The sequence below is a fragment of the Ctenopharyngodon idella genome, chromosome 9 (genome assembly GCF_019924925.1).
Source record: "Ctenopharyngodon idella isolate HZGC_01 chromosome 9, HZGC01, whole genome shotgun sequence".
Taxonomy (NCBI): Eukaryota; Metazoa; Chordata; class Actinopteri; order Cypriniformes; family Xenocyprididae; genus Ctenopharyngodon; species Ctenopharyngodon idella.
This window is the reverse complement of record NC_067228.1, coordinates 16,181,119-16,200,806: the sequence shown is the minus strand read 5'-3', so window position 1 is coordinate 16,200,806 and position 19,688 is coordinate 16,181,119. Positions and strand designations below refer to the sequence as shown.

The 19,688-nt window shown below is 34.9% G+C and overlaps 1 protein-coding gene across 10 annotated transcripts in view; it reads left to right on the top strand.

Annotated features, from left to right (window-relative positions):
• The window catches only part of lrp1bb (low density lipoprotein receptor-related protein 1Bb), a 308,080-nt gene that overhangs the window by 152,906 nt on the left and 135,486 nt on the right, over positions 1-19,688 (top strand). For all 10 annotated transcript variants that reach the window (XR_007931607.1, XM_051905644.1, XM_051905648.1 and 7 more), the window contains 8 exons: positions 2,559-2,795; positions 2,967-3,147; positions 9,288-9,507; positions 10,927-11,116; positions 13,206-13,328; positions 13,640-13,780; positions 15,895-16,020; positions 17,717-17,833. Coding sequence is in view for 9 of the 10 variants with exons in the window: in XM_051905644.1 (XP_051761604.1) it covers positions 2,559-2,795; positions 2,967-3,147; positions 9,288-9,507; positions 10,927-11,116; positions 13,206-13,328; positions 13,640-13,780; positions 15,895-16,020; positions 17,717-17,833 (1,335 nt within the window). In the remaining variant the exon portion in view is untranslated. The remainder of the gene's footprint in view (positions 1-2,558; positions 2,796-2,966; positions 3,148-9,287; positions 9,508-10,926; positions 11,117-13,205; positions 13,329-13,639; positions 13,781-15,894; positions 16,021-17,716; positions 17,834-19,688) is intronic.

Below are 19,688 nucleotides of genomic sequence, written 5' to 3'. Positions count from 1 at the left end.
AATTCTTTTGTTATTTTTTTATGTTTATGGAACCTTTAAACAAAATCTAAAAAAGGTTTATGATCAAAGCTCTGTAGCTTCCTTTTTGGGGTACAAAACACAATACAATGCAATACAATGTTTTTGAGAGGTTTACAAATAAATGTTCATCAGAAGCCTAATACATCATATTTGATGCTCATTTTTTAACATGATTTTTCAAAAAAAATATTTATGGATAAGCAAGTAAACCTATGTTGTTTCAGTCCAGTAAGTGTTCATCTTAAAAATATTACTAATTATATACTATTTTTCTTACGTTTACTTTATAAAAATCAGTAAAGATTGAACAGCAAAAAGACACATGAACCACACCCTGAAAGTGGACATTTTTAGACAGATACTACAAGGCCTTTTACTTGCTATTAAATTTATAAACTATCAATTAGACAACAGAAGGCATGTAGAAGATCATTTCTACAGCAGGTTTTTCAGCAAAGTTTTGATCATGTTGATAATTCAGAAGCCTTAGAAATTTGCATATCAAATATGATACAGTGGAATTTATAGGTTAATACAATCAGTTATTAAATAAAAAAATAATGGCCGTCACATTATCCAAGTGGATGCTGCTCACTAGTGGTGGTTGAGGAGAGTATATATGATTGATATGATATGATTGTGAAGCTTTGGTTGTACAGTAGTACATAGTAAAGCGCTATATAAATTCCTCATTCATTTTATATCAATTCAGTAATTCCTTATCATGTAATTACTATTTTTTATTGATTGACAGCTCGAATAAAATATATATTTGTTCTTTGCCAACAAAGTGGAAAAAAAATGTACTCAATGATTTTGTGACACCTAATGTCACATCATCCCAGCAGAATTGGTGATGGAATATTTGTTTGTTTTGTTTGATTCTCATCAGCTATCTAGAGATGGAAACTGAAATGTGTGTGTTGTTACACTATTAAGAGAGAAGATTGAGCGGTTCTGCATTTGCGCCAGCCTTGGCACTGACTCAGATTCACAGAGATGGAGATGAACTTTTAAGAAGATTGGCCCACATGGTTGTGATGTTATTTTATTGACTGCCTATAGAATGATTCATTACCGCCATTACTGCCATTTCCACTCTGTTCCCCCATACGCAGATCCTCCTGATCAATGGACGTTTTACTTAGTTGACAATGAAAGCTATGGGTCAATTAATGACCATCCTGAGTTAAGCATGAAGTGACGGCAATAATGAACCAAGCTTTGCATCCTGAGACGTTTCTGATTTATACCGCCACCCAGATGTTCTACTTCCTCCCCCTTTCCATCAGATGAGAAGCTATGCTAAATGACTATGGCTGCTTTCATCCACTAGTCCCTGTGTTGTTTGATATATAGGTCTCAAGGATCTCTTCCATTCAGAATGATAAATTGAAGTGATATTTGTATGGTCTCACCCACACTGGTTTGGTCCTATGAGGAAGGAGGTTGATGTCCCTCTCTTTACCCAGAATCATCTTCCATTACCATAGGCCTACTGCTTAAGAGACAGACTGGGCCGCCCTTTGTGTTATGCCCACTGTGACTAGAGGTTAATTCATTTAAGCTTGTTACAAGCCCATGGATAACCTCAGCTTCTGTCGTGCGCCTGTGTTAATCTGACAACAGGAGATTTATTGTTTAAACAGAGTCCCAATGAACAAAAATATCATTGCTGGAGCTTGTCAAATGAATCCTCTCAATCAAGATAATTTTTGCCTGGGGATGTTAAGTGGGGCTGATTGCTCCATTCATTACTGTAACTTACATCTGCCTATGTTAGTATTGGGATTTGTATATCTTCACACAACTGATGTTTTATTTGGGCTCAAACTTAACAATTATACACTACCGGTCAAACATTTGGAAAATTAAGTTTTTTAAATGTTTTTGCAAGATTTCTCTTCTCAAAAATGCAGTAAAAACAGCAATATTGTGAAATATTATTACAATTTCTATTTTAATATATTTTAAAATGTAATTTATTCCTGTGATAGCAAAGTTGAATTTTCATCAGTTATTACTCCAGTCTTCAGTGTCACATGATCTTTCAGAAATCATTCTAGTATGCTGATTTGCTGCTCAATTATTATCATGGTACTTAAATATTAATAACCTTTCTTATTTCTTATTATCAATGTTGAAATATATGCTAAATATTTTGAGGAAAGCATGAAACACTACCATTCAAAAGGGTGGGGTAAGTAAAAAGGAAGAAAATTAATACTTTTATTCAGCAAGGATGTATTACATTTATCAAAAGTGGCAGTAAAGACATTTATAATGTTACAAAAGATTTACATTTCAAATAAATGCTATTCATCAAAGAATGTATCATGGTTTACAAAAAATTTTAAGCAGCAAGAACTGTTCTCAACATTGATACTAATAAGAACCATTAGTCAGCATATTGGAATGATTTCTGAAGGATCATGTGACAAAAGCATTCCAAAGTCTTTAATATTGCAGTCTTTTGACCGGTAGTGTATATGGCATAAAAGGCCTTAGGGTAACTCTTTCTATATGTATCTTCGCAGAACCCAAGAGTGATCTTTTCCTCTTCTATGGAAAGGGACGACCTGGGATAATCCGTGGTCTGGACATGAATGTGAAGTCAAGCAATGAGCACATGGTTCCTATTGAGGACTTGGTGAATCCAAGAGCTTTAGACTATCATGCTGAAACTGGAAACATTTACTTTGCTGACACTACAAGTTTTTTGATAGGACGGCAGAAAGTTGATGGAAGCAGTCGGAAAACAATTCTCAAAGATGGTAATTATTGTGATCATTTTGCACTAATTCTTTTTCTACATACTAGTGGTGTTTTCAGTGGTGTAAAGTTGCTACATTTTCTTACACAAAGACCCTGTTTACACATGGAATTACTTGAATTGAATTCATGTAATGAACAAATAATTTAAAGAATTGTGTGTGCTTTTACAGATCTTGATAATGTGGAGGGTATTTCAGTGGATTGGATTGGGAATAACCTGTACTGGACCAATGATGGCTACAGAAAAACCATTAGCGTGGCCAGGCTAGAACTGGCATCTGAAACCAGGAAGACTCTTCTGGAAGGAGACATGTCTCACCCTAGAGCTATAGTGGTGGATCCTCTCAATAGGTACAGTAGAAAGAAGAATAGTAACACTCAATCACACACCTAAATATGGATGTATCATACAGTGATTTAAAACATTGAAACATTCAACATTCATACACAGTGACTTATGATTTGGATAGAAGCATTTGTTAAATTACTGTTTATGTTGACTTTCATTTTATGCAACTAGCATGTATAAGGATGCATTGATATTTAAATTCTGGATGAAACCTGATAATAATTTATATGTTATTGCTGGTAACCAATAATTGCCCCATCTTATAAAATATTCACTACTGTTTAAAAGTTTGGGGTCAGTAAAGGGTCCGTATTATTATTATTTTTTTAAAGAAATGAACACTTTTATTCAGCAAGGACATATTAAATTGATAAAAAAGTGACAGTAACTATTTAAAATTGTGAAAGATTTATATTTCAAATAATGGTGTTCTTTTGAAATTTCCATCCATCAAAGAATCTTGGAAAAAAAGGCTAACATATATCCTTTTTGTATATATATCATGATATATCAAGATGCCAAATAAAATATATTTAAAAAGAAAATATTTATTTTAAATTGATTGTAATAATATTTCACAATATTACTGTTTTTACTGTATTTATGATCAAATAAATGCAACCTTGGTGAGCATACGAGATTTTCAAAAACATTAAAACATCTTACTGACCCCAAACATATATTGAATAGTGTACAATTAAAACACTGAAAATCAGAACATTGACAGACACTAAAAACTAAAGCTTAAACTAAAAATAATGAAATGTCCAATATCGGCCAATAAATATCCAATAAAGGCTGAATCTGATGAATAAAAAAAAGCAATATTGATTCTTGACCGATATGGTTCCAAAATATCAGGCATCCCAAAGCACTTCTTTGTTGTTATGATCATATACCTTGTAATAACTAAAAAAATCTGGTTGAAATAATTCAAAACATGAAAAAATACTCCTTTACATGAACATTAGCAATCTGTGATGAAATGCTGTACTCACTTCCCACCTGCCCTGAAGGAACAGACCTCATTTCAGTTTATGTACTAACATTTGTTTACACTGCATGGTTTCAGAGGCGATTGCAATTGTACATAGAGTAGTGAAGCATGTATTTGTCCATCCACACATTCCTCCATCTGTACTGGTTTGTGTGTGCGTGCATGTGTACCAGTAAGCTGACATGGCATGGTCAGTAAAAAAGGTGAGTTTGATGGCCCAGAGCCAATCTCATTATCGCCCTCCCTGGGTGTGAGAGTAACTCATGAATCCTGAGGAGGTGCAGCCAGCCAAGGCTGAAGAAGCAAGATACTGCAATGAGGAAACAACCACTCTCGGCCCTCTCACATCCAATCACACAACCTGATCACTCTCTTTTTATCTGATTAAAAAGTACTCAAGTACCGAAATACAGATTGGCTGATGGTCATCAGATATTTTGGGATAAACCACGTGGTATCTTAAGGGTGCTTTGAGTACTTTTAATTAATATTTAAATCTCTGGAATACATTTTTGCCATCCTTAGTGAACCCAAGAGGTGTTGATTGCTGAATTATTTGAAGAGAAGGAAAGCAAATGCAGAATAGTTTCATTATTTCCAGACACAATGGGTTCATTAGCTCAGAGCCATAATTATATTCATTGCTCAGACCTCACGCTTGTACAATTTATGCGACTCTCTCGCGCGTTTAATGAAGCTAATGTATCTTGAATGGCAGTGCTAACAATAAAATAAGCAATGGGCAATGACAGGAAGCTAGAAACTGTTCCTTTGTGAGTTTGTCAACAGATACTCACAAATAGGGTACGTTTGCATAAGTAACATGTAAAAACGCCAACTTATCTCCTAGTCACCACCACCGTGTGTCATTCCCGATGGGATAACTTCAGTGGTGTGGAAGCGATTAAAATCTGCATTAAAAGCATCGTCTGCTGAACTGCCAGCTCAGAGGATGTCACGCAGACTGCATGACTGCATTGAGAGTGGAAAGCTAAAGCTTTCTGGATCTAGCGCTCAGACAGGAAATGAGAAGCGCGCCTCTTCTGAGGTGCCATTGATGTGTCCTGTTTTGACAGGCAGTAAAAAAAGATTCTGAGGAAAAAGACGATGGTGGATGATGGAAATTTAGAGATGTAAATTTTTGACCTCTCCAACAGGGCATCAGAGGATAGAGCACATGAACTTTGAACGCTGGCTAAAATAGAGTGATTCATGTACAGTACCTCATACTTCAAAGCAAAGATATTTTTGTGGCTGTTTTTTGAGTGCAGTGAATAAGTGAGATAACTTATCAAATTTATGATAAGTTAAGAGATAACAGAGTGAGACTAAAAAAAATAATTGATCAAATTCGATAACATTTTAATAGTTTTTACATCACTATACAAAATGATTAGAATGATATGTAATTATTTAAAAAAAAAAAAATATATATATATATATATATATAATTTAATTTGACCATTCAAATATGCATTCTTCATTGTAAATGTAAAATTTGGTTTTGTTTACACAAAATATATTACTTAAATATCTTAATTATGACTGAACAGAATCAAAATACTTTCTTTCAAAATCTATTTAGCCCTTATTTTAATAATCTCTAGTACAATTTTCGATCAAACAAATGCAGCCTTGGTGAGCATTAGGGCTGGGACAGTGCATAGATTCTCGATTCGCGATACAATGATTCTGGATCGATTCTGATATTTTCTCTCTCGAATTGATTCTGAGTTTAGTTTTAACAGCAGATGGTGCTCTAGGCTAGTTTTTAACCGCACACTCAAATGCTCACAAAGAAGAGTGCTGGACAGCGATCGTGCATTCGGCTGAGTCATATAAGTAGTTAAATATACTTGAACCTCGGCTCAGAATGCTTTTGCGATGCAAGATTAATGTAAACACAGCCCACTGCGAACACCCTTGTAATTCGCTTCAACCTTTTCGAACTTTATGAATGATTATTTTAGGTTTAAGTGGTGTGTGTAAAGGAACTGGAAGCAAGCAGAGTACGGGTGTTTCTAAAGCATGTAGTGCCATCTACTGTTAAAAACTAAGTTCAGAATCGATTCGAGAGAGAATCGCGATACAGCGGAAAATATCAGAAATGCTCCAGATTCTTTGTATCGCAAATCAAGAATTTATGTATTGTCCCAGCGCTAGTGAGCATGAGTGTCATGAACTGCTCAGAGATGCAAAGGTTGAGGATCTAAATGCAGTAGTTAAAGGGTAATCCAAAGATGTAATCCAAAACAGACAAGAGGTTAAAACACATGCAAACAATCCAAAACAAACACCAGGCAGGAAACTCGGGTAAACAGGGTAATCCAAGTGACAGGCAAACAATGAAATCCAGAAAACAGGCAGGGGTCAAAACCATGAAACAGATCATTTAAGGAGCGCTCAGAAATGCAGTTATGACACATACAAGACTTCGCAATGAGTGATTGAGTTAATCAGGTTTATATAGGCAGAGTTAACAATGCTGATGAGCAACAGCAGAATGCAATGAGTGTTGATGAGTCCGGGCAGAGAGTTATGGGAAATGTAGTTCATGAGGGAATGACAATAGTCTGATGTGACGCTGATGATTGTGACATTTCTTTCTTTCAAAGCATGAAAAAGAACTTTTTGAGAGCAGAGTGATCATGATATGATGTTAATAGATAACAGTGATTTGAGTGAATCAAATTTGAGAATTTTATATTTAAAAAATAAATAAATAAATAAATCTTAATTTAAATTAAGATTTATTACATTATAAAAATATTAGAATAATTTAATAATGTCTAATTATTTCAAAATATGATTATGTAATTTATTAATGTAATATCTATTAATTTAATATGCATTCTTCTACTTACATGGACAATTTGGTTTAAAGATATTTTTGGTAAAATATTTGGCAACAGTTTAGTTTAGGGTCCAGCTCTCACTATTAACTAGTTGCTTATTAGCATGAATATTACTAGGATACTGGCTGTTTATTAGTACTTATAAAGCACATATTAATGCCTTATTCTGCATGACCATGTTCTACATCCCTTAATCCTATGCCCAATGCCTAAGCTTAACAACTACCTTATTAACTATTAATAAACAGTAATTAGGAGATTATTGAAGCAAAAGTCGTAGTTAATCGTTAGTTAACAGTGAGAATTGGACCCTAAACTAAAGTATGACCAAGTGTTTTACTTAAATATCTCAATTAGGACTGAATAGAATCAATCCTTTCTAACCCATTTTGCCATTATTTCAATAGTGCCTTTTGACCGTGTTGTTTTGACCCACCTGTATGGGCTTATTTATAGTAATGGGGTTAGGGCCCATCATTAGGGGTTGGCCATCTATCAGGTGAGCAGGTGGCATGTTGATCTTTGTTTGGTCTGCTGGATGGGTTTCCCCCCTGAAATAACACCCACCTGTCCTGATTTCTTTATCTCTCACCCCCATACAGTATACATCTCTGTTGATGCCACAAGCAGCCTGTGATAACATGATAAGAATGAACTTGCCCACCTCAGTAACTCTTCTCTTTCTTTTAGTATCTCAGGTTCTGTCATTTGGACTTTCACGATTTACGTCTCTGTCTCTCCATTTGTTTATTTTTATTTATTTTTTAATGCTCACTTCATTGCTGTCCTATATTCCTGGAAGCAGACTTTCTAAACTGTGGTATTTTTAGCAGGTCAAAACTGATTTTGTAAACTCCTACCAGTTCATAGTGCATAAACTCCACAGTGTAATGAAGTCCTTATAGTCCTAGCTTGATGCTCCAGTTTAAAGGATTAATGAAGCCTTCAGCGTCTCTATCTATTTCTCTGTCTCTCGATCTCTCACTTCCTCCCCTAAATGTGTTTATTTTTTTATTTTTTATTTTTGTCTTTCTTCCTCTTACTCTCTGGCCGTTAGCTATTCCACATACTGTACACTATCATTCAAAACTTTTGGGTCAGTCAGATTTGTATTTATTTATTTTTTAAAGAAATTGATACTTTTTTCAACAAGGATCAAAAGTGAATGTAAAGATATTTACATTGTTACTATATATATTTGTACTCTTTATTCTTAAATGAATTCTGAAAAATCCTGAAAAAAAAACGTATCATGGTTTCTATGAAAATATTAAGCAGCACAACTGTTTTCAACTGTGATAATAATAAGAAATAGTTCTTGAGCAGCAAATCATCATATTAGAATTTACAAAATCCTCATCGAAAATTAATAGAAAAAAAATGGTCGTATTATATTTAAAGTGACCTCCTAAAAATTGTACTATATTACATTATAAATATCACATGTAACATTTTGTGAAGGTTAAAGACCTCTTTCACTGACCATTAGTTGAAAAAGAAAAAAACAACAACTATTTTTTAAGAGCCTCAGGCCCTGTTTTGTACTCTACTCATGGAAAATGCCATGTAATCTTTGCTCATTTCGGTTAGACCCTGCATGTTGTTACATTCGGAACAGTGCAGGATGAGACTTGGAGCATGCTGTTTGCCTTCTGAATAATTCATGGGGTCACGTAGCCAACACACTGGGACAGAGAGCGCTTGATTCGCCCTCTATCCAATTCTGTTTTATGTGGTGCACATGAAGCAAGGCTTCTATCATTGATGAGACAGAAAAGCTTGCGTTGGCCGCTGAGTAGTACTCAGAGGCAACAAATCCCTTAAGCACACTTACTAGAGAAAGGATCATGTCGAAACGTTGACCCAATCACTTTTCAAATATCACTAACCCATTGAGAGTAACAGTTCATGTTGGCACAGGACCTTTAAGTATATCCACAACTATGAAAAGGAAATGTAAATGAGAGGACCAACCAGAGGGATGTTTTAATATGGATGGTGGTCTTGTTTTCTAGACTGTTTGTCCTTGGTATCACTTTAACTTGTTGGTTAACAAATTTATCTCCAGATCAAAATGATTTCCCTTAGGTGTGGTTTGCTGACTTTTCTTAAGCATATTTTGTTTATGTTCAGTGTATATTTTTTGACTCTGAGGCAATTTGTTTCAATCTGCTTCAGCTGTGTACTTCCTGTCTTAGCGAGTAAGTTTGATATTCATGCCTGCTTCAAAAGTAAAAACAAGAGCTATTTTTCATGGAATACACTGACTGTGTTTTGGTTTTGGTTGCAGTTGGATGTACTGGACGGATTGGGAAGAGGATGAGGTGAACGACAGCATTGGGAGAATAGAGAAAGCCTGGATGGATGGATCCAACAGGAAAATATTTGTCACATCTAACATGCTGTGGCCCAATGGACTCACCCTGGACCATGGAACCAGTACCATGTATTGGTGTGATGCCTATTATGATCACATTGAAAGAATCTACCTCAATGGCACTGGGAGAATGGTGAGTGAAATGTTGCTTTTTCATAGCTTGAATATCTTTAGTTAATTTTTCCAGACTTTTTCAGGCGTTTCTCGTAAAATGTCTTGTAATTTAATATTAAAGTATTAGTTCACTTCAGAATTAAAATTTTCTGATAATTTACTCACCCACATGTCACCCAAGATGTTTATGTCTTTCTTTCTTCAGTCGAAAATAAATCAAGGTTTTTGAGGAAAACATTCCAGGATTTTTCTCCATATAGTGGACTTCACTGGGGTAAAATGGGTTGAAGGTCCAAACTGCAGATTCAGTGCAGCTTCAAAGGGCTCTACATGGTCATATCCGAGGAATAGGGTCTTGTCTATTGAAACGATTAGTCATTTTCTGTCATTGGTTAAAAAGTATATACATTTTTATTTTATTTTTTTATTTTTTGGGGGGAAAATGACTGATTGTTTTGCTAGACAAGAGACCCTTATTCCTCGGCTGGGATCGTGTTGAGTCCTTTGAAGCTGCATTGAAACTGCAATTTGGAAAAAGAAAAATCCTGGAATGTCATCCTCAAAAACCTTAATTTCTTTTCGACTGAAGAAAGAAAGACATGAACATCTTGGATGACATGGGGGTGAGTAAATTAACAGGAAATTTTAATTCTGAAGTGAACTAGTCCTTTAAAAACCATTAGACAGAACTTCCTAAAGCCTGGAAGAGAATTAGCATTTAGCTTAGGTTTCCTCCTAATTTAATTGAAAAGTCTTACTTGTTTTGTTCTACAACATATATTATCCACAGTCATACTTCAAATGTGAATTCTGTTTCAAATAAGTTGCTAATAAGGACTACAACTTCAATGCTCATGTTTGCTAATAAGGACTACAACTCATCAATTAATCAATCATGTAAACTCACATTTTTTAAAGCACACAGTGATTTCAAAATCTACATTTGAGGTCTGACTGTACATAGTTAATGTTTCTGCACAGAATGAGAAAGACTCTTCAAATAATGTTGACCACAGACTTTATTTCACTTAGATCGAAAACCACTTTATAAAAACCCATTAGAAATTCCTGAGGGAACCCATGGCAAATTAGACTTCTGGATAGGCCCACGAATTGACGTCATGACTGAACAGCTCTATTATTGAGACAAACTTTGACAGAATAAACAAGCTATAAATGTATGATGAATGTATAGCTTGGATAATTTGGTTTTACAAGAATGAATTTAATGTGAAATGAGAGTGCAGATTAAGAGTTTGCTGGCATACTTTATCTTTGAAGCATTGAAACATTGTTGAGATCTCTCTTTAAACTTTTCATCCGTTCAAGTTCTTCTATCAAGCCTTTTATATTAAAGAGGGAAAAAAAAGGTTTATCCTCTACCACAGTTGTCACAACAGTACATGGTAATATATATATTTTTTGCTATTCACTGTAGGTTGTGTACAGTGGCAGGGAACTCAATCACCCATTTGGGATTGCACAGTACCAAAATTCCATCTTCTGGACAGAATACATGAACGCCTCCATCTTCCAGCTGGATCTGGTCTCTGGTGAAGTCACTCTGCTGAGAAGTGAAAGACCTCCTCTGTTTGGGCTCCGAGTATTTGATGCACAAAGCCAGCTGGGTAAAGGCACTTTAACTCTAAAAGAAAAGTTAAAGATTACAGAATGACACATTTTTCATCTTCTTTTAAATAATATTTTAAAGTGTAATCATCATAATTTCTTTTTTTTCTTTTTTTTCTTTTTTTTTTTTAATTCATACAGGTAAGTTGGAATTTAAATTGAATTGGCTACAACAAAGGGGAATTTGATTTGCAATAACAGGAAGATGAATTTACTGTATTGAAATTCCAAGAAATTGATTAAATCTCTAGGAGTTTTAGAATGGCAAATCTCTAGTTGGAGAATGGCAAAACCTACAAAAATTTTGCAGAGAAAATTCAAAATATCTCACTTCCTGTTGGGTTTACAGATTTTGCACCCAGGGACTTTTTTGTAGGTATTGGGCTGTTACATCTGTCTACCGAATTTCATACCTGTACGTGAAACGTAGCGTGAAGGGCACTTAATTGAAATTTTGTAGGTGGCGTTATCAAGCCATTTTGCCACACCTAATTCTGAAACCCATATCAGATGTAAATTTTCACCACTTCTGACGCGTGTGCAAATTTTCATGAGTTTTCGAGCATGTTTAGGCCCTCAAAAATGCGATTAATTTCGGAGAAGAAGAATAATTGAATAATTAAGCAGCAGGTATATAGGCTGCTGTCACTTTAAGACCGAATGTGTGTGTGTGTGTGTGTGTGTGTGTGTGTGTCTAATCAAATAAATGAGGCCTTAGTAATCATAATATATAGTATAATATATAGTATCATAGTATATTAAAAAAATCAAGAATATTTCAAGAATATTAAAAAATCTTACCGACCCCAAACGTTCCAGATATTGTTCAATTCATTCTTGAATGGTACACAACTTTGGTACATAATGATTTAATATTATCAAATTGTAATATTTATGAATTGAATACACAAAAGAATCTGGAGGGAAAATGAATCACATATTACATGGACTAGTGCATTCTTTCAGAAAATTCATAATAAATTGCATTTTTTCACACACAGCACAGCTATTACAGATTTTCATGGCTTTAACTTTGATTAGCATAGACACAACTGCAGAGCAGGAGCCGTACTGTTGAGTGGGTGGGTTTAATCTGGTGAAGTGGGGGCTAAAGCTCTGTTTAGAATGTTTAACTCTGTGTGGATGTCTGAGGCAAGGAGGGTTGATTACTGTCATCCTCCCTCATAAGTGCCAGTCACAACACGCAGAGGGAGGGACGCTACTCAGCAGGGCCCTCGCGCACGCAGACAAGCAGCACAGAGAACACAGGAGTGTGTTTGACTCCCACATGTTTCATCTCTTACTTACCTGAGGGCGGTGCGTTTTTAGGAGAGCAGACAGTGCGCCGCATGTCAGAGAGACTCACTCTTTTGAGAAAGACGATGAAGGCAGCTGGGACCAGCAGACTCATATCATGTTTTAAATATTCTCATCTTGACATCCAACTTACAACACTCTTAACACCGAGATTTGTGACGGGGGAGGGTGGGAGAGTCCCGTTATGTCATGTATGCATTTCCTACCCCCAAAATTTGGGCTTTTTGACAGTCTACATTCTCAGCAGAAGAGAAATTTCTTCAAAACGCTTGTCAGGAAAAAGATTAATTGTGTTTCCACTCTTTGGAGCACCACAGATTGGCCATTACAAAGCAGTTTTTATCTCATTGGCTCAGGCAATGCCTTTCAACCCCTTTCTAAATGAAACCCTATTATTGTGCCCATGCCTCAACTTAATAAGTGACAGTTTTCTCACAAACTGTGTTTTTCTCCTCTCCTCCCCCTTCGTAGGTGTCATTGCCCACACAACGAATTATGTCTGTGAAAGGAAGAGTGTCAAATGGCTCTCTTCTCCAATGTTTCCCATAATTTACTTGACGTGTGATTAAAAATAATGCCCCGTGTACCACCTGCATCCCGGAAGAGCAGGAAATTGGTTCTGAGTGGGCAGTGAAGAAGAACTTTATGTTCTCTGTTTCAAGGAGAGACATTGCTAAAAGCCATAAAGGGATGAACACATAAACAGCTGTCCTGCCAGTGGGAAAGAAGATTTGTAGATATCTGTTGTTTAGTCCTATGTTTGTTTTTTAGGTGACAATGCCTGCCGGGTGAATTATGGTGGTTGTGGTACCCTCTGTTTGGCCGTCCCAGGAGGCCGAGTGTGCGCATGTGCCGACAAACAGCACCTGGACAAGAACAATGTAACATGCTCTGGTAGGCTTTTTAAAAAAATATGATTTCCTTTAGAAAAAAATACATGGAGGACTAGGAGAGCCACTTAAATCTCTAAAAATCTTCTTTGTCGTGTTGCAATGCTGTAATAAAGAGAAAAGTAACACGCTTGACTTATTTGGAAAAGTAACACAAGTATAATGGTGTAAATTAAAGAAAAAACAATCTGTTACTTTACTCGTAATCTCACCCTCAGACGCCACATCAACCCAATACAGTGTTTGACTATATTTTCCTTGAAGTTCTTCCCCTACAAATCAGTTTTGCTTTTGTTTTGTTTTTTTCTCCTGAAGACTCTGCAGGTCAAGAGGAGCCCCAGCGGTGCAGAAATGATGAGTTTCAGTGCAGGAACTGGCGTTGCATTCGAGCCAATTGGATTTGTGATGGAGATGATGACTGTTTAGATGGCAGTGATGAGGAGGCCCACATATGCTGTATGTACCTTGTTTTCTTCCTCCCTGACTAGGACGTATAATCCCTGTTGTGCCTGTTATACTGAGCCATCAAACCACTGTGGCCTCAAGCTGTGTCATTTAGCATGCACACAGTGTCATATATTTCTGTGATGTATCACTAAAATACAGAAATTTTCATTCTGTACAGGTATCATCCATTTTATACCGACCTAGTAACAAGATGAACACTGCAACAATATCACAATATTAATTCACTGTATATATTTGTTTTAAAATGTCTCTTATGCTCACCAAGGCTGTGTTTATTTGATCAGAAATACAGTAATATTGTGAAATATTATTACAATTTAAAATAAGTGTTTTCTATTTTAAAATATAATTTATTTTTGTTATGGCAAAGCTGAATTTTCAGCATCATTATGGAATAATCAGTCTTGCATGATCCTTCAGAAATCATTCTAATATGCTGATTTGGTGCCCAATTTAAATTTCTTATTATCAATGTTGAAAACAGTTGTGATGCTTAATATTTTTGTGTAAACCGTGAAACTGAATGGTAGTGTGGTACTGCCCTGAAATTTTGAATGGTAGTGTGAAAGTGAAAGATGTATATATAAAATGTATATTTGTGACCCTGGACCACAAAACCAGTCATAAGTTGCACAGGTATATTTGTAGCAATAGTCAACAATACATTGTATGGGTCAAAATTATCCATTTTTCTTTTATGCCAAAAATCATTATGATATTAAGTAAAGATCATGTCCCATGAAGATATTTTTTTAATTTCCTACCGTAAATATATCAAAAATGTATTTTTGTAAGTGGATATGCATTGCTAAGGACTTCATTTTGACATCTTTAAAGGCAATTTTCTCAATATTTTGATTTTTTTTTTTTTTTTTTTGCACCCTCAGATTCTAGATTTTCAAATAGTTGTATCTCGGCCAAATATTATCACGTCCTAACAAACCATTCATCAAAAAAGCTTATTTATTCAGATTCCAGATGATGTATAAATCTCTTTTTTTTTTTTTTTAAATTGACCGTTATGACTGGTTTTGTGGTCCAGGGTCACATATAAATAGAGAAGCCTCGAAGTGACACGAAAAACATGAAAGTAGCAAAGGTATACATGAAACTATATAAGGTAAGGTGTATACAGTGGTCCAATATACAGTTCAGTGGTCGTTATGCAAAAATATTAAAATTCACAATGTTTATGTGTAAAATGTGTAAAATTCCCAAATTTAGAGCTATATAATAATTATATGTATATGCTAATAAAATATATACTCTAGCTTGAATTGCATTGGATAAAAGCATCTAAATATGAACAAGCAGGCTGTTTGCATGTAATTTGTTGAAAATTAACAAGTTGCTAATTGACATCTCAGGGAAAAACAACTGCAATATCAATGCCAGTATCAAAATGTTCTCCCACGCACTGCATCCCACTGCACAATCAGCTCATGAGCTAATCGATAAGATAAGCATCATGTTAAAACGTTGAGGGCTGAGTCATTTTTCACTATGAGAAATACTTTAACGTGATGTTCTGCCAGAATTATCAGAATTGCAAAATCAATTTTCTGCTCTGCTGGGATGTCCTATAGTTTAATACGCCTGAAACTTTATTGCCTGATCCCACTTGAATTCCATTTCATCTGTTACTCATTGTCTGTTGGGTACGTGTTGAGTATCCAGGGTTGTGAGTAATGGAAGGCTCTGTTATTAAATAGAGCAAATAGTAGAGGAAAACACAGGCAGTACTTTAAATAAACTCAAATGCCTGAGGGCAAATGCATATTTTTGAGATAAATGTGAAGCTAGCTCAGGAGAATAGATGAATAGCACAATGAAAAGTGCTGTGTCAAAACAAAAGTAGAGTATTATGCATATGAACTCACTTATACGTAGAGTGGGCTGTCAGCAGTATAACAAAACATGTCAACCCCCCCCCCCCCCCCCCCCCCCCCCCCCCTTACCTGCAAAAAAACAAAAACAATAACAAAAAATGTCAAGCGTGCAAATGGTTTGTTACGTTCTTAAGTACAATATGTACTTTTTTTAGCAAAATATTTCCTGTTTGACATGTGGTGAAATTTTTTTGCTTCCTTTGTGCCTTCCAGCTAACCACAGTTGCCCGATTGACCAGTTCAAGTGTCCCAATAACCGCTGCATACCCAAGAGGTGGCTTTGTGATGGAACCAATGACTGTGGAGATAATGAAGATGAGTCTAATAAAACATGCTCAGGTAGAACTCTACCCCCTCATACATATTAAACAGATTCATTCACCAATATCTGCCAGTCATACCACTAAGTCATTCTACAATTATTGTGGTATTTTTGCTTCAGAAATGAAAAGTATCAATCATACATTAAACTTACTGTGCTCTATGAATTATTTTAATAGTCCTTCTCGTTTCAGGGTCACACTAAATAAATGTACAATCTAAAAACAAACATTATCTCAATATCACTTGTATTATTATTTTAATATTTACCAATTAACATCATATGATAAATGGCATAATGGTAATTAGTAAAAAAAATTAAATAATAATATTAGTAATAAAAATATATGACAATATATGTGACAATATATCTTTATATATAAATTATTAAATATTAATAATTATATTCTTATTAATTTAATTTTGTCCTTATTTAAACTTGTCAAGTATGCTATGTATATATTAAAAAAAAATTGCTTTTGCTACTTTTTACAAAACTACTTTATGTAGAAGTGACATGCATATTTTCATGTTTTAAGAGGCTTTCAAAATTAAAAATAGCAATGCAAATATCAATTCTAAGATACATACTATTTCAGGTTATGGTTAAAAATGTTTTAAAACCTGGTTTTATGAAATGTGAACATTTCAGTTTTCATTTGCCATTGAAAAGTGAGTGACTGCATCAGCCTCTGCAATTGTATAGTGATTTACCATTTTTGAAATGTTATTTATTTCATTGCTGATTCTCATTTCGAGCTACCTTCTCAGGTACTATAATAGGGCAAGGAGCATTGACTTTCTTATGGGAGCATGATAATCGCTAAGCATGTATGTGCAACGAAGTGAACATTCTCACTACGGATTGTAAAAATCACTTTTCCCCAACCTCATTTTTTCTAACTAGAGTAACACCTGGCCTGTTTCCAGGAGTTAACACTCTTTCACTACTTTAAGTGCTGTAAGATCAATGGAAGGGAAGAACAGATGTGATAAATGCTGTCAACAGTCTGACATCCCTCTGATAAAGCCGAAGAAGGCTCAGGCCTTTGTTGACTTGGCAGAAACTGTTAGAGCAAAGCGATGTGGAACACGAGTGATTATACTGAATCAGTGAGGAGCTAAAATTGACAGCAGATGTTAAAGCGATTTAATATTTCATGATTCAAGATGATCTGAAGCAGAGAATTGCTTGAATTGGCTGTAAAATAGTCTCTGGTGTATCAATGAAATTTTGATCAGTAAGCTCTGAATTAAAAGATTGCCTTTTGGTGGGACTAATTCCTGGAGTCGCACATCAGACTAAACCAGCTTAAAGAAACTATCCTTAAATTGATTACCTCTTATGAGTGTGTTCAAACTCTGGCCACTGGGATTAGAAATCAAGAACTGGTGCAAGATTGATTGATTGATTGATTGATTGATTGATTGATTGATTCATTCATTCATTCATTTTAATACAACCAGGTTTTTTTGTTGTTGTTGTTGTTTTTTGTTTTTTTGATGTTCTGATAATGGTTTTTGCTAATATCTGCCAAATATTGTCTAAACATTTTTTTTTTTCAAAATTGCTAAAATAACGTTTAACAAAATCATTAGGTGGAATTGGAATAAAATCGTTATATTCTTTGAGATTTGCATCCCAGATGGCCAATGCTAAAAACTCTAAATGTCATGAATAATTTTCTTGTTCCCTTTATCATTTTGTCTTTAGCCCAGCCATGTCGGGCTGGTCAGTTCACCTGCGGTAATGGTCGCTGTGTACCAGAGGCGTGGCGCTGCGATCAAGATGATGATTGCGGAGACATGTCAGACGAGTCCACATCCTGTGGTGAGTCACTGTCCTACTAACTAATTGGCTTTGCAAAATTTACTGTGGTATAACTGGTGAATCTGTCAGCGCTGTCATCATCAACCTGCCTTACTTAGGACAAGTTTCTCTCTTCTCCTTTCCACCAACACAGTGCCAATGCTTGTGCCAAATCTGACCCCATTAAATGCTTCTCTGCAAGCCAAATATATTGAAAACAAACCAAAAAACTAGGAATAAGGCAATGACAAAGACCACAATGTGCCTTGCTTGGACAGGTTATGCTATAGCATAGTCAGTTTGGCTCTCAAATGACTGGTAACACTTGCCAGTTCTGAGAGAGCATTGCCTCCAAAGTAGGGCTGTCAAGCGATTAATCTAATTAATCACAAATGAATCACGCATCAATTTTGGCTGAGAAATTACTTGTATAATTGTGTTAAATGAGAAAAGCATCCAACAGACATTACAAAAAGTAGCTTTAGAAAGAATTATATATATATATATATATATATATATATATATATCAGTGGTGTGCGGTGGTGTTTTCATTTGAGGAGGCAAAGTCCTCATTTATGTCCCTGTTACACAATCTTAAGTTAACATTACATAAAAAGAAACACCAAATACAATTCTATTTTGTTATTTTTACACTATGTAATGTTTTATTTATTAAAACCAAGTATAAATTTCATCAAGTTAGATTTTTTACTCATTTTTACATTTATTCTAAAATAATAACTAATAATATGATTATTAACTAATATTCAGCTTTTCTTTTTAATAGTCATTTTATTTTCAGCAGTCATCAAGCTTGTACACACTAGTCACTCATTCACAGACACAAAGATGTACCTTTAATTTCACCACGCTGATTGCTCACTGAAAAAAACCCCGATCATCATGTTTTCAGGCCATTTCGAGTTTGATTTTAACATGACACAAAGCGGTGATATGTAAGTGACAGTTGTTTACTTACTTTTTAATTAGTCTTCCCATTAACGGCATCACTTCAAGAGGCGGAATTTATCGAACCAATCATGTCCAATCATAACCGATCATATCCAATCATAGTGCAGTTTGCCTCCTCTCACGTGACTTTCCCCCATTCATTCTCAGTTACCCCCCACTAAACCCACCGCACGCTTAGGGGGCTCTGCTTTGTTTCTATATGAGCTGAAGGGAGGCACAGAGACGCGGACTACCGCTATAACTTTACCTGCGGGTGTTGCTGTTTGACAGTGTTTCTTTAGAAAAACAAGTGATTTTACACTTTTTAATGTCAATTTTTTTTTAACATTTGCATTGTTTTATTTTTGTAATATTGATTATTTTCTCATCCAGTTTTTTTCCCTTGCCCCTGTATATATATATATATATATATATATATATATTTTTTTTTTTTTTTTTTTTTTTTTTTTTTGAGTAAATGATGATAAAATTATGAATAAATGCTGATAAAATGATGAACTATACGTTTAATGTTTTTTTATTAATATGAAAATATGAACTTTTTTCATGTAATGATAATCTAAATAAGAAACTAAAACTGCCAGTAAAAGTGGCGGTAAATATCTTAATGAGTAAGTCATTGAGTCATTCATTTATTCAATTGTTCAAACAGCTGATTCATTCAAGAATGAAGTAAATGGCTCTCTTTATAAATGGGCCATTGAATCATTGATTCACCTGATTGATTTGCTCAAAACGCAGATTCATTCAGAAACGAAAACTGTGTTCATCGAAGACACACAACAGTTCTGCTCTGGCTTTATAGGCAATTTTTTCATTGGCAAAATTGACAATTACAAGACAATATTGTGTCAAAGTAACATGCAATATTAACTTCTTAATAACTTCTTATTTAAAATCAATA